The sequence below is a fragment of the Chiloscyllium plagiosum genome, unplaced genomic scaffold (assembly GCF_037043375.1).
Source record: "Chiloscyllium plagiosum isolate Xiang-an unplaced genomic scaffold, Cpla_swu_hap1 HiC_scaffold_24, whole genome shotgun sequence".
NCBI lineage: Eukaryota > Metazoa > Chordata > Chondrichthyes > Orectolobiformes > Hemiscylliidae > Chiloscyllium > Chiloscyllium plagiosum.
The window spans coordinates 36,281,708-36,296,668 of record NW_028270162.1 but is presented as its reverse complement, the minus strand read 5'-3'; the positions used below and the strand labels follow the sequence as shown (position 1 = coordinate 36,296,668).

Genomic DNA, 14,961 nt, shown 5'->3' with positions numbered 1-14,961 from the left:
ATACTCGGTAGACCATTTAGGTCAGAGATGAGGAGAAACTTCTTCACCCAGAGAGTGGTGGCTGTGTGGAATGCTCTGCCCCAGAGGGCAGTGGAGGCCCAGTCTCTGGATTCATTTAAGAAAGAGTTGGATAGAGCTCTCAAGGATAGTGGAATCAAGGGTTATGGAGATAAGGCAGGAACAGCATACTGATTAAGGATGATCAAATTAAATGGTGATGCAGGCTCGAAGGGCTGAATGGCCTACTCCTGCACCTATTGTCTATTGTCTATTGTATCTAGGTTGATATTTCTGTGCAGTTCTGAGACAATGCTGTATTGTCAGCAATGCTGCCTATTAGGTAAGACATTGAATGAAAGACAACTTTGCTTAGATACAAAGAAAAAGTAGGGGGTTTTCCCAATGCCCTAGCCAACTTTAATCCCCCAATTAGCATTACCAAAAACAAGATAGTTATGGAACAGATCTTGTTTATGGAATCATCCTTAATTTAGCAAATTAACTATTGTGTCTTTCTACAAAATGACAGTGGCTTCATTTCAAAGTAATTAGTTGGCTGCGGAGCCCAGTGAGACCTCCCGAGGACATTAAAGCTGCAATATCAAGATGAGCTATTTCTTTATTTTATTGCAATAGACATATCATCATTTGCTAAACCCTAGGCTAAGCACTTGGCACCCAGCAGTCTCTTCTATAGAAGTACAGTTGGCAACCATAAAATAATATTTAGAGGGAATGTAGTTGAACATATAACCCATGCTGACTGTTCCATTAGCCACATGTTTGATTGATGTACGAGCAACACATTGGCTGATAGTGCAATGCGAGCCAGGAAAGAACCACAGAGAAAACAGATGCAATCTAACCAATCACTGGCAGTGCTGTCACAATGTTGTAACTTAGCTGCAGCTGGCAAAAGTCAGCTTCCCTACTGCACGAGGCAATCTGGCACAGTTACCCTTAGTCATTAGCAGGTAGATGTAAGCTGACAGCTATGACTCAATTGGTAAAATTCTTGCCTCTGAATCAGAAAAATCTCGGCTGACACATTAATGCCCTTCTGAAGGAAGTGGGGTCTCTAACAATGAGATGTTAAACTGCAACTTCCTTTACCCTGTGGGATAGAGTTTAAAGATATTTTGCTAAAAGATGTTGAAATACATAAATACAATACCTGAGAATTGACCTCTACATATAACGTTTGGGTTTGACTTCCTTTGCCAACTGTTGCCATCAAGTTCACGTTTACATTATTTCATTGAGATTCTCAACAAATTGACTTCAACATAAATAAATCACTAACAGTAACTTGACAAGTGTGTGTTAACCAGTGCCACTAAAAATAGAGCCTCTAATTTCTTACTGTTTGTTAGTGTCTGAAAGCTCATGATCTAGCATTCTAATAATTAGAGCAAGTGTCAAGTAATAATTATTTTAATGAATGGAAACAAATTAGGTTTCCCCACCAATAAAGACTCCCTATAGTCTACAAAGGTATATCTAGAATGCAAACTTTTGAAAGTTAGGCACAGTATTTGTCTTATTTTGTTTCTAAAATATTACAAAAACGATTTTGGCTGTAAATCAATACACGATAATGTGGGAAGGATTTGGTCTGAATAACTGATGAAAATAGTAGTCCTGTCAAGAGCCATATTCCACAGCCTGTATGTATATATTCATTGAAGGGGACAAGTGAATGGTCCTTTCACCGATCACACTCTGACTGCATAAGGAAGCTAGAAGGGAGAAGGGTTTTCCATAATCTTCCGTCTTCCCTGGATATGAAGGAGGTGCCAGAGGATTGAGAGTGCAAATATGACACACTTAGCAATGGGTGTAATGTCAGCCCTCGATACTACAAGCCAGATGGTTTAACATTAGAGGTGGGTTTTTTTAAAAAAAATAATAATCAAGGAGAAAAACAATAGGCACTTGGCTAATTAAGGAAGAGACAGCATTGGTTTGTAAGCAACAGATCATTCAGTAGAATTTTAATAGAGAAAGTTGATGAAGGGAATGCGTTGGATGTTATCCATACGGATTTTAGGAAAACATTGGACAAAGTAGAATACAAAAGACTGGTTAAATAGATTGATGCTCATGGAATAGGTGGGTCAGTGTTAATTTCAATTAAAAACGGCTAAAGGACTGAAAGCTGCAGATCATGGAAAATAAAATAAACAACTGCAAATTCTGGAAAATCTGAAACCAAAACAGAAATTGCTGGAGAAACTCAGCAAGTTTGTCTGCATTGTGGACAGAAAGCAGGGTTAATGGTTCAAGTCCAGTGACCTTTCTTCAGTTCTAAAGTTTGTGTTTTTGTTTCAGGTCATCGGAAATGAGTACTTTTCAGACAGGATAGTAGAAGACAGTGGTGTTCCTTATGGTGAGTGCCAAAACTACTACATTTTTTAATCTACATGAGTCCAAACTTGGACGTGTGGCAAACAGCGAGGACAGTGCACATCCTTGATGTGCAAATCCTTGACAGGATGCAAGGTGATTTACCAGAATTGTTCCAGGAATGGGGGATTTTAGCTACAAGGTTAAATTGGAGAAGCTGAGATTTCATCCTTGGAGCAAAGAAGTAAGGGGACATTTGAGAGGGATGCACAAGGTTATGGCAAGTTTAGACAAGGAAGAGCACCCAGTAGGACAGCAGAAATGCTTTAGAAAGGACCTTAAAACATCCCTGAAGAGCTTAAATATCCTTGGTGATTCATGGGAGTCCCTGGCTTGTGACTTAACAAGATGGAAAAGGTTTATTCATAATTGCACCAAAGACATCAGGAGACATTGGAAAAATGCAGGAACAAAATTAGGCATCAGAGAGAGAGTGCAAAATCTCCAAATACCACATCTGGCTGATCCTTCAAGCTCCACTGTCCATTCAAGCAGCAGGCCACACATTGGCGTTAGCGGACATCACAGAATCTATAGAATCAGAGTGGAGGTAATCATCCTTGAGTTTGGGGGACTACTACAGAAGGAGAATTTTGCCTTAAAATAAGTTACAAGAGCTAGGGGACAGGGATTTAAGATTTTAGGCAATTAAGAGACAGCTTTTTGGCAGTGAGTGTTCATAATCTGGAACTCTGTCCATGAGAGTTATGGGAGGAAAGATGGTTCATTATTTCAACAGGATATTGAATGGGCTCTTTAAGACAACATACTTGTCAGGTTATGGGATAGGGCAGAACAATGGGAGTAACTGGCTTGCTCAAGAGAGATGGACTCGATGAGCTGAATTGGATCCTTCTGTGCTGTGAATGACTTGATGACTATGAATAACAACATGCCACAGAAGATTTTGACCTGAATAAGTCAGCAATATAATTTCACAAATTACAAATTTTGTGAAATAGTGGATCAATTTATGTTAGACTGTTCAGAAAACCTCTCCATGTTTGTGAATATTCACCATTCTGTTGTAACTCATGTGAAACAGTTACATGGTTCTGTGGTTACATGAGTACATGCTACACACCATGCTCACCTAGAACTGTATCACTGTTCCTTCAGTGTCCTGGAATCCAGGATCAAAGTCCTGCATTTCCCCTCCTGATAAGACTGTGGGTGTACTTTCCCATAAGGACTGCAGTAGCTCAAGTTGGCTTATCTCTTTCTCAAGAGTAATGACGGGTGGGTAATAAATGCTAGCTTAACCAGCGATGCCCACATCTCACTTAAGAGTTTTTCCCGTGCATTGTTTGAAGCTAATTATGAACTGCAATTTGCTACAATTGACACAAAATTAATCATATTTGTTTTGCTTATGTATTTTTCTAAAGAATAAACTAGTCGGCATGTGATCACATTCTCACCTTGTCTACTACTTCCAATATTCTAGCTTCTTCTAGCTTGAGTGGAAAACCAAGGCACAATACAGCAGACAATGTGCTGCAGCATCATATTATTCCTAAAAATCACCACAATTTATCGGCTAAGTAATCTAATTATGATGTAATTGGATTCATTATTAGCTACCGTAGGGAGAGGAATTGCAATGCTTTTCATTGGAATTGGGCTACAGTTAATTGTAAATAAGAGACCACAATATGTGGAACAGTTGCTGACGTAGTAAAATTGTATGCTGCGAACTGTTCACTAAATATCTGTTTCCCTCCGAATTTATGCTACATGTGTCAAAAGCTGTAGTGTTTCCTTGGTTGTTTAAATTTTAAATTTCTATACCATATACCTATTTAAGATTATTCCAATTCAAATCTCCATTCCAGTCACATTTTAGATTCATAAATGCAACAATCGAGCACCATTTTCCAACTTAATGCAGACTGGAAGAAACATATTGCAAACCAGTGTCCAATCTCTGAATGCCAGATGAAGCTTGATTTTCAAGATTGTAACTATTTCAGTCTTTGGCCTCAATAAGTACCATGCAGCAACTAGAACATAAGCACATTTGAAAATAAATTCTTAATCTTTCTATTTATGATTGTTGTGTTCTTTATTATTTTCCTTCAAAAATTCAATTTCAGATCAAACGTTTTGATTACTTTTGCCATTCATTTGATAAATCTTTCTCTGGTGTCTTAACAAGTTATATTGCAGAGCCACGTACAATCTAAAACCAACTTGCTCTCCAGGGTAAGAAGATAACAACTATGACAGCACTGATATAAATTGGAATGATTCCAGAGAACGGCTCAGCGAGTCTTAAGTAAAAATATTCTGCTCCAGTTCCATCAAGCAGCCCCTTTTGGGAGTGATGAAAGGAGTCATTAACTCACTGAGTCGTGCATGTTTTACACAAAAATAATGTAATAACCCAAAAGCTTTCAAAAGGTCCAGATAAATTCCTTGGTATTTACTAAACAACTTTGAAGGCCAAATCTCTGTGCAATAACAGGCCCTATGATTTATGACAGCACAATCTATTATTAAATAAATTATAAAGAATCAAAAAGACAATAGCAATCAAATAATTGTTTCCTTATTCAAAATTACATTTTACAAAGTGTAACTTGTGGCCCAAAACCCATCTCATTCTAGAAGTCAGCATTTTGTTTCTCAGATTTTGTAAAATCAGGGAATTATTTTTGAGAGACAGAGATAAGCTGCTCTGATTTGTCACAAAAATCATTAGTTTTTTTAAAATCAAATTTATAGGTATGCTAAATGAACTAATTAATGATGTAACCAGATTAATTAAGCATTACTACTTACAGAATTTAACACAACTCACATTGCTTATAATTGTCCTTCTTCCCTGTGAAGAAAGCTATTACTGGTTGACAATTAAATTCTATCTGCAGCAAGCTCTATTGTTAGTTAAATTTGTGATTTCTGAAGGTGTGCCACTTGCACAAAGCCATGGTTAAAGATGGAAATGATTATAATGATTATATAATTTGGTGCTCTTATTAACAGTAAGCGATAGCTTGCTTCACACTTTTTCCGTTGCTCAGGTTAGATGTTTTGCAAGCATCCAGCAATGGTGTTTGTGTATGACAGAGTCAAGAATAGAGTGGTGCTTGAAAAGCACAGCAGGTCAGGCAGCATCCGAGGAGCAGGAAAATCGACATTTCGGGCAAAAGCCCTTCATCAGGAATGTGTCTTTGTGTATGACAGTTCACTTCAGTCAGTGCTAAATAAAGTTTCTGGTATTGAGACTGGCTGTAATGCAATGAGGGGTACATCAGGTTCCAAGAGATCTCTAGTCCGAGGCACAGACAGATGTTTCTGTGGCCAGCAGTGAAAAATCAGAATGGTGTGTTGCCTCCCTGGTGCCAAGGATGTCTCAGAGAGGGTGCAGAATGTTCTCAAGGGGGAGAGGGACCAGCAGGAGGTCATTGTACACATTGGAACCAACGACATAGGAAGGAAAATGGATGAGATTCTGAAGGGAGAATATAGAGAGTTAGGCAGGAATTTAAAAAAAAGATCCTCGAGGAGTAGTAATATCTGGATTACTGCAAGCTAGTGAGGGTAGGAATAGGAGGATAGAGCAGGTAAATTAATGGCTGAGGAGCTGATTCATGGGAGATTGGTGATTTCTCTAGAGGCAGAGAAGGCATTTGACCGAGTTGAGTGGCCGTACCTTTTCTATACTCTAGAGCGGTTTGGTTTGGGCAAAGTCTTCATAAGATTAGGTTAGATTAGATTACCTACAGTGTGAAAACAGACCCTTCAGCCAAACAAGTCCACACCAACCCTCTGAAGAGTAACCCACCCAGTCCCACCTCCCTCTGACTAATGCACCTAACACTATGGGCAATTTAGCATAGCCAATGCACCTGACCTGCACATCTTTGGACTGTGGGAGGAAACCGGAGCACCCGGAGGAAACCCACGCAGACACAGGGAAAACCTGCAAGCTCCACATAGACAGTGCCCAAGATTGGAAACGAACCTGGGACCCTGGTGCTGTGAGGTGGCAGTGCTAACCACTGAGCCACCGCATGGTAAGACGAATTAAGGTTCTCTACAGTGGCCCTCTCACAGTGGTCATCACCAACGGGGTACGATCAAGCAATTTTAATATTTTTAGGGGCAGCAGGCAGGGCTGTCCCCTTGCACCACTGCTTTTTACATTGGTGATCGAACCATTGGTGGAGGTCATTCATGGGGATCCCAATATATCAGCTCCAGAAGTGGGGTCAAAATTACAGAAGATTTTATTGTATGCAGACAATGTCCTAATTTTTTTGACAAATCCCTATACGGATGCTACCCCTGATTTTTGATGTCAAATGCTCAGGAGGCTGAACAGATGGTTCAGCTCCTTTAAATGGCATTGTAAGCGGCCCCTCATTAAATTAGCTAAACTACAACTGCCTGACAGACTGGGGGGAGTAGACCTTCCGGACATTAAAAATTACTAATTAAGCTCGCTTTTGTCCTACATGAGTGATTGGGTTTGTGGAGATCCTCTTTCAATAATGCTAGATATCGAAACCTCCCAGGTAAGGTGCCTCCTTACCAGTTTGCTATTTTTGGAAAAAATGAAGACAGTTAGGGAATATTGCCATAACCCAATAGTTATCAATACTGTTAAAGCATGGAGGGCAATTTGGCAGAGGGAAGGCAATATTGGCAAAATATTTTTGTTTACACCTTTAGTGGGTATGCTGGGTTTTCAACCAGGTATAATAGATTCAGGATTTAAACATTGGGTAGCTAGGGGTGTGTCTTGCATGAGCAATTTATTTGGGGGAGACATAATGATGTCCTTCGATCAGTTAGTACGGAAGTACAAGTTATCTAATACAGACGTCTTTCATTTTTTCAAGTTAGAGATTTTATTCAAAAAAAACCACACTTTTGACTGATCCCTACAAATCCAGCATAGAGAGAGGGGTGCTAAGTGCTAAGAGTACACTTTCTGTCAGTAGTTTATATAATCAATTGGGGGTGACCCCTCAGATGAGTTTAATCGACTCTGCAGGATGTGGGAGAGACAGCTGGGTGTTGAGGTTTCCTCAGAGGCATGGGAGGATATTTGGGAGAATGCAAGGAAGATATCAATTTGCAATAGGACCCATGCTTTACAGTTGAAGATTCTACACAGGGTCCACTTGGCTCCAGACTGTTTGTCAAATTTAAACCAGGGGTATCTTCAGCATGTCCCAAGTACAAGGTCTGTACGGGCACTCTTACCCATTGTTTCTGGTCTTGCGATAGGCTTCAAACATATTGGAGCACTGTGGCGGGCACAATGGAGAAGATTTTGGTTGTAAGGGTGGAGAAGGACCCTATCTCTCTCCTTTTGGGCCTGTCCTCTGTATTTCCTGCAGACGTGCATAAGAAAAAACCTTTTCAATATTCACGCATTCTGTGCAAGAAAAAATATCTTGCTAGGTTGGATATCCGAAAACTCCCTGGGCCTGTCAGGTTGGCGGAAGGTTGTTATGGAGCATAGCCCCTTGGATTTTCTCACAAATATGGTACACCACAAAAATGAGAATTTTTAGAAGACATGGCCACCCTTTTTGGATTACCTTGATACAGATTTATCTGCCACACTAACAATGATTGTGTTTTATGAGTCCAATATCCAGGGAGGAGGAACTGTGAATGTATGAGCATTTTGTTTGGCTGGGCTACATTATTACTATTTATTAATTTGTCAGTTATTTATTTAGTTAAATAGCCAGTTTGAGTTTAGTGTTTAGTATGGAAAAGGACATGGAAGATATAGAATGTGGGGAAATAGATGGTGACATCTTGAAAAGTGTCCATGTTACAGAGGAGGAAGTGCTGGATGTCTTGAAACACATAAAAGTGGATAATTCCCCAGGACTTGATCAGCTGTACCCTAGAACTCTGTGGGAAGCTAGGGAAGTGATTGCTGGGCCTCTTACTGAGATATTTGTATCATCAATAGTCACAGGTGAGGTGCTGGAAGACTGGACATTGGCTAACATGGTGCCACTGTTTAAGAAGGGTAGTAAGGACAAGCCAGGGAACTACAGACCAGTAAGCCTGACATCGGTGGTGGGCAAGTTGTTGGAGGAAATCCCGAGGGACAGGATACACATGTATTTGGAAAGGCAAGGACCGATTAGGGAGATCAACATGGCTTTGTGCGTGGGAAATCATGTCTCACAAACATAGAGTCATAAAGTCGTAGAGATGTACAACACAGAAACAGACCCTTTGGTCCAAATCGTCCATGCCAACCAGATATCCCAACCCAATCTAGTCCCACCTTCTTCACTGTCCACTACAACTCCAATTTTGGTGTCATCTGCAAACTTACTAACTATACTTCTTATGCTCACATCCAAATCATTTATATAAATATTGAAAAGTAATGGACCCAGCACCGATCCTTGTGATACTCCACTGGTCACAAGCTTTGAGTCTGAAAAACAACCCTCCTCCACAACCCTCTGTCTCCTACATTTGAGCCAGTTCTATATCCAAATGGTTCTCCCTGTATTCCATGAAATCGAACCTTGCTAACCAGTCTCCCATGGGAAATCTTGTCGAACGCCTTACTGAAGTTCATATGGATCACATATACCACTCTGCCCTCATCAATCCTCTTTGTTACCTCTTCAAAAATTGGGGGTGTAGTGGACAGCAAAGAAGGTGCTCAGATTACAATGGGATTTTGATCAGATGAGCCAATGGGCTGAGAAGTGGCAGATGGAGTTTAATTTAGATAAATGTGAGGTGCTGTATTTTGGGAAAGCAAATCTTAACAGGACTTCTATACTTAATGGTAAGGTCTTCGTGAGTGTTGCTGAACAAAGAGACCTTGGAGTGCAGGTAAATAAGATAGTGAAGAAGGTGTTTGGTTTGCTTTCCTTTACTGGCCAGAGTGTTGAGTACAGGAGTTGGGAGGTCATGTTGTGGCTGTACAGGACATTGGTTAGGCCATGTTTGGAATATTGCATGCAATTCTGGTCTCCTTCCTATCGGAAGGATGTTGTGAAATTTGAAAGAGTTCAGAAAAGATTTACAAGGATGTTGCCAGGGTTGGAGGATTTGAACCATAGGGAGAGGTTGAATAGGCTGGGGCTGTTTTCCCTGGAGGAGCATCGGAGGCTGAGGGGTGACCTTATAGAGGTTTATAAAATCATGAGGGGCATGGTTAGGACAAACAGACAAAGCCTCTTCCCTTGGGTGGGAGAGTCCAGAACTAGAGGGCATAGATTTAGGGTGAGAGGGGAAAGATACAAAAGAGACCTGAGGGCAACGTGTTCACACAGAGGGTGGAACGTGTATGCAATGAGCTGCCAGAGGAGGTGGTGGAGGCTGGTACAATTGCAACATTTAAGATGCATTTGGATGGGTATATGAATAGGAAGGGTTTGGAGGGATATGGGCCAGGTGCTGGCAGATGGGACTAGATTGGGTTGGGATATCTGGTCGGCATGGACAAGTTGGACTGAGGGGTTTGTTTCCGTGCTGTACAGCTCTATGACTGTATGGGTCTAAATTGGAAAGTTGAAGATTAAAACTTGGTAAAATGGTATCAATCTGTAAAGATTTCATTTAAGCAGTTTCGCAATTGAAGGAACATCTCTCATTTCTCAGGTTCAGAAACACATGAAATTCCATGAATGACAGTTGTCAAAGATGAAAAGTTCAGACATGTCTCCACACTGTCAAAACACTAGTCTGAAGCTTGAAGACAAAGTCTTATTAACATTTCTCCAAGTTGTCTCTAGATGACCAATTGCTGAACATCACAGTGTCAACGCTGTTGCTGGAAATAGTTTTGTTTGCTCCTCATTTAATTTTTTGAGTTGAAAAATTCGCAATGGACATCCTTAAAATAACTTGCGGGATCTGGAGGAATCTACTAAGTTGAGATGGGGTGCAGAGGTGCGTGGTAGCACTTAAAAGCATGTGAAAAATGCCAACTCTTCTTCTTTGGAGGACTTTGCCAGAGTGAGGGCATGCATTTCAGAATTCTGAGTGAGTTGTAAGTTGTTGAGATGATGAGGTGGACAAAGAGCTACAATTTATCCAAGGCATCATTGGGACGTCACATAGCATTAGATCATATTCCATTACTTTCAATGTATCACATAATGTAACATTGGCAGCTTCAGCAACTGCTTTAATGTTTTGGTTATCTCGAAACCTCTCATGTGGGCATGGTAAGACAATGACATTAAGGATTTCTTCTGTACTATAAAATGCTATGATTCTTCTCTGTGGCTTTTTTTGGTAACTAATCAGGTGCTGAAATTAGTTCATGCTACAGCAACCCCTGGCTGACTGTGAAATAGCAGCCTAAAAAGTCAATGGATGTGCTGTATCTGAAGAGAATGGCTTCAGGTCTGCCAACATGAAGGTGGAGGCAATTTTGATTCAAATAATAGATTGATGTCAGGCACACAGTAGTGAAAGAAGCTGGAACAGGCTTATTAAGCAATGATACATTTCAAGAATTTGGAAAGAATAGGGAAGAGAGATAAACCATCGCAGTTAGACAGAATACAATTACTAAGAGTAGATCTATTGAGGAAAATGCATTTAATGATACCTTTGAAGATGGTATGAACAACATGAGAAGATATAGGTTGATGGTGTCATCAAATGTGCAATTTAGGAATTAATGTTGAATTGTCAAGGCCTGAATGGAAGGAAATTAAATTTTAAACTACACAAATGGCGTTACACGCTAATTGCAGAGAATGGAGAAGATCTGCTTGAGTGGAGGTTAGAAGGAAAATTTGACCTGACCAGGAAGAGAGAGTTATTTTCATTTTATTTGGGAAGAAAAACATCAATTACTAGCAAATACCATTTTTGAAATAGTTTATAAATACATGTACCAATTGTAGAACAAAAGCTGTGTTCAATAATTAATCTGAAATACAAAAGTTGCATTTACATCTTCAAGTTCAGAAATTTCCAATCATTTTTATCTGTGTTTATTGAGTATTCAATGAACATTTGCACACATCATAAGAAATTACATCAACTGATGAAATGGGTTTTGGAAAGAAAATGTCACTGGTAATGTGGCCAGACTGAGTGAACCCAAAGCTAACAGACAACCAAGCATACAAAATAAAAAAATTAACCATTTATAAAGTTTTCCGTCAAACAGAAAAGATTTTCCATGTTTAAATCAAGAACAAGATCTAACAAGATTAGGTTCCAGTTATCGCTTACATTATTTAAAATTATAAATTTCAGCTGTGTAACTCATGTGTATGTTATTTTATTACTTCTTTAAAATGTCAAAGATTCAGAAAAAGGAAAGATGTTCTAATGAAATAATTAGACATCTGGCTCCCTCGCAGAAGTTATCATCTTAAGTCTTTAGATTCTGTATCACTTTTGGGAAGCAGTCTGCTCAATTCTTAATCCACTGCTGAACAAAGTATTCCTTCACAAAGAGATGCAGTGACTCCATTTTAGGGATTGAGAGTACTCGAACAGCATCACACTTTCATGAGGGGGAGATACAATGTAAATCTCAAAACTTTTAGTTGACATGCAAGATTCTTGATGAAATGTGGATAATTGACATATTTCAGTTGAATATACCTGTGGTCAGCTTTCAATGCTGATGGAAATCCTTCCTCAGTGTGACAGCAGTTTTACACTGTATATACCCATTAGATCATTATTACTTAGACCAAAGAATGATTCTTAAAATATAAACAGCCATTCACTGTCTCTAAAGGCTTTTATTGAAATTCTATCTTTGGCATTTAATTTACAATGTTGAAGTTTTGCTGCATTGTTCTGGAGCTAAGATAATTGTCCTCCAACAAACAAATCAATATTCCTTTGTGCTAGGTATACTTCCAGCAAGGATGAAGATTTCTTTCCCACCTTTGGTTTTTATTGGCGTTACTAGTTTTAATCAAAATTCTTGATATCAGAGTCTTTCAAATGCTACCTTGATGTGAGGGATAGTTATTCTTACCTAACCTCTGGAATCTAGCTTTTGTTTTGCCTGTTTGAATTGTGGTTGTAATGAGGTCTAGAGCTGAATGAATCCAAACTAAACATCAGTGAACAGGTTATTGACGAGTAAGTTCCGCACTATAGCATTAACGACTTTACCATTGATCACTTTACAGATGATTGAAAATAGACTGATAGGATAGTAATTGCTGGATTGGATTTGTCCTGCTTTTTATGGACAGACCAAACCTGGACAATTTTCCACTTTGTTGATACTTGAGCTGTTTATATCTTAGCCAGTCATTAGTCAGCCAATCAGTGGAATAGCTTCTGTTATGATTATGACTTTGTTTAATCTTCAAAGTTTGTGCGAAGATTTGTAGCTTGGGTGCTCGTTGTTATGGTTCTGTTCGCCGAGCTGGAAGTTTTTGTTGCAAACGTTTCGTCCCTTGGCTAGGCAACATCATCAGTGCTTGGGAGCCTCCTGCGAAGCGCTTCTTTGATGTTTCCTCCGGTGTTTATAGTGGTCTGTCCCTGCCGCTTCCGGTTGTCAGTTTCAGCTGTCCGATGTAGTGGTTGGTATATTGGGTCCAGGTTGATGTGTTTGTTGATGGAGTTTGTGGATGAATGTCTCTCTGTAGAAGTCATGAGCTGAGTTTTTAAATAAATAAAATAAAAACACTTTAGGCCTCACTGATCCTTCAGTAAAGTTTTACTTGAAAGCACCAAGCAAGTACGATACTTTCTCCGAGTGGGAAAAAGTATCTTTTGAGAAGTACGATGTGAGGCTTTCTAATATGTATCAAATCTTTAATGAAAATCTCTTACTTTTACATTGTTCTGATCACCCCTGATGTTAATTCTCTATATACGTTCCTCACACTTCTATGTGAAAATAATGTCCCTCTGGATCACTTTCGACTTGAGCCATCCACCAAAAAGTGACAAGATTGGATACAGTGCTGCTTTTACTATCATAACACTACTCTCTACTGAAGTCAACATAACTATTCCACCCAAATCTATGAGCTCCCTGCTCAGTGAGTTAGGTAGAAATTATTTACTGTCCAGGCTTGCACATGAAGAGAGGTCACTTGGGCAAAGTAATGCAAGGCAGCCAGCATTTGGCTATATGCCAACTTGAATTAATGCTTTAAGAACAGTAAAAAAAAACAATCTTGGTATACAATTTAGTCTATTTTCTGTGGTTCCTGAGGAACATCATAATCTATTGCTTTCTTTGTTGGCAGCTGCTTTTCTAATCTCACTTTCATCTTTTACAATGTACTTTATCCCACGAGATTTATTGTCATAATAGTTATATGGGTATGCTTTATGTGCATCGTTTGCAGTCTGAGCTATTTTCCTCTTGTTTTTCTATTCACTGACTGGCAAACACAGACTTCAGGTGCAAAATATTGTAGCTAAATGTTTGCACAGGAATAATCTGGTTGAATAAGAACATACTCAGTGGGATATGTTTCTGAAAGAGGTGTCAGATTATGTATTGTGCCTAATGGCTGTTCTATGACTGGAATTGGCAGAGATGTCTGGGGAAATTCACCCATTACACATTCAAAGAGCACCAGGAAAGTTAATAAAGAAGGAAAAAATAATATACAGAACAAGAAGGAGTCTTATTATATCTGATGAGAATTTGTAGATGTGTGTTACTTCAATAAATCTTAATATGGCATATTAGTTTGAATGTGTAATTTAGAGACATTAACAATTAGAGAACATTGGAAAATGAGCAGTTTGAGTTCAGGCACCTGCAGGTGCTGAGAGTCTGCTGAATACATTCCTATAATATGGTTTTAAACCTTATTCAGGTTATTTGTAGTTATTCAATTTGGGTTATAATAAACAGAGGAACAAATTCAAAATAACTTTATGAGAGAAAACATTTGTATTTTTGTTTCAGCTGTAGAATTGTAACTAATTTTTTTGGTTAAAAATTACCACCACCAGTGTCATAGCATAAACAGTCGATCTTAAAAGTACAATATTCCAAACAAAAACTTGCCTTTAATTGAAATTGGTCAGAAAAGTATTGAGGCTACTTTGTCTCACTTGTTTTGGGGGGAATTTAATCACCTATGCCACATATACAGAGAATGATGTGATTACAGCCCCTCCTGTAACAATCTCCTGTTTAAAAGTCCTAATTTGAATTAATGGAAAACTTGCTGACTCTGTTATGGATGTGAAATTTCCCATATCTCACTTCCTTCCATGCAAACCATCCAAGTGATCAGAATGGGAAGATTTGCAATTGTCATCTTTCCATTTAACTCTGACAATTGATAGCAAGATTTTTAAAAAATAAGTTGGAAAATACAGAATATATGTATATACCCATTCAAAATTTTAGGTTTGATTGATAATGTTTATTTAGAAAAGTGCTCAAGTGAAATAGCTGCACAACAAGTTAAAGTTTTTTTTAAAATCATATGTCTAATTGTCACCGACCTCCCAAGCAATGGAACCCAGAAATACAGGATCAGACCATACGACTCATTAATTAGCCAAGATTAGCCATCTTGCTTTTCTGCCCCTTGCCCAAAGCTTTTGATGTTCTTCTCTTTCAAGCAGATATCTAATTCCCTTTAT

General features: G+C 38.9%; 1 protein-coding gene across 2 annotated transcripts in view; it reads left to right on the top strand.

Moving 5' to 3' along the window:
• Positions 1–14,961, top strand: part of LOC122562716 (calcium-binding protein 7) — a 160,718-nt gene that overhangs the window by 19,084 nt on the left and 126,673 nt on the right. For both annotated transcript variants that reach the window (XM_088000084.1, XM_043715831.2), the window contains one exon: positions 2,332–2,389. In XM_088000084.1, coding sequence (XP_087856210.1) covers positions 2,332–2,389 — 58 coding nt within the window. The remainder of the gene's footprint in view (positions 1–2,331; positions 2,390–14,961) is intronic.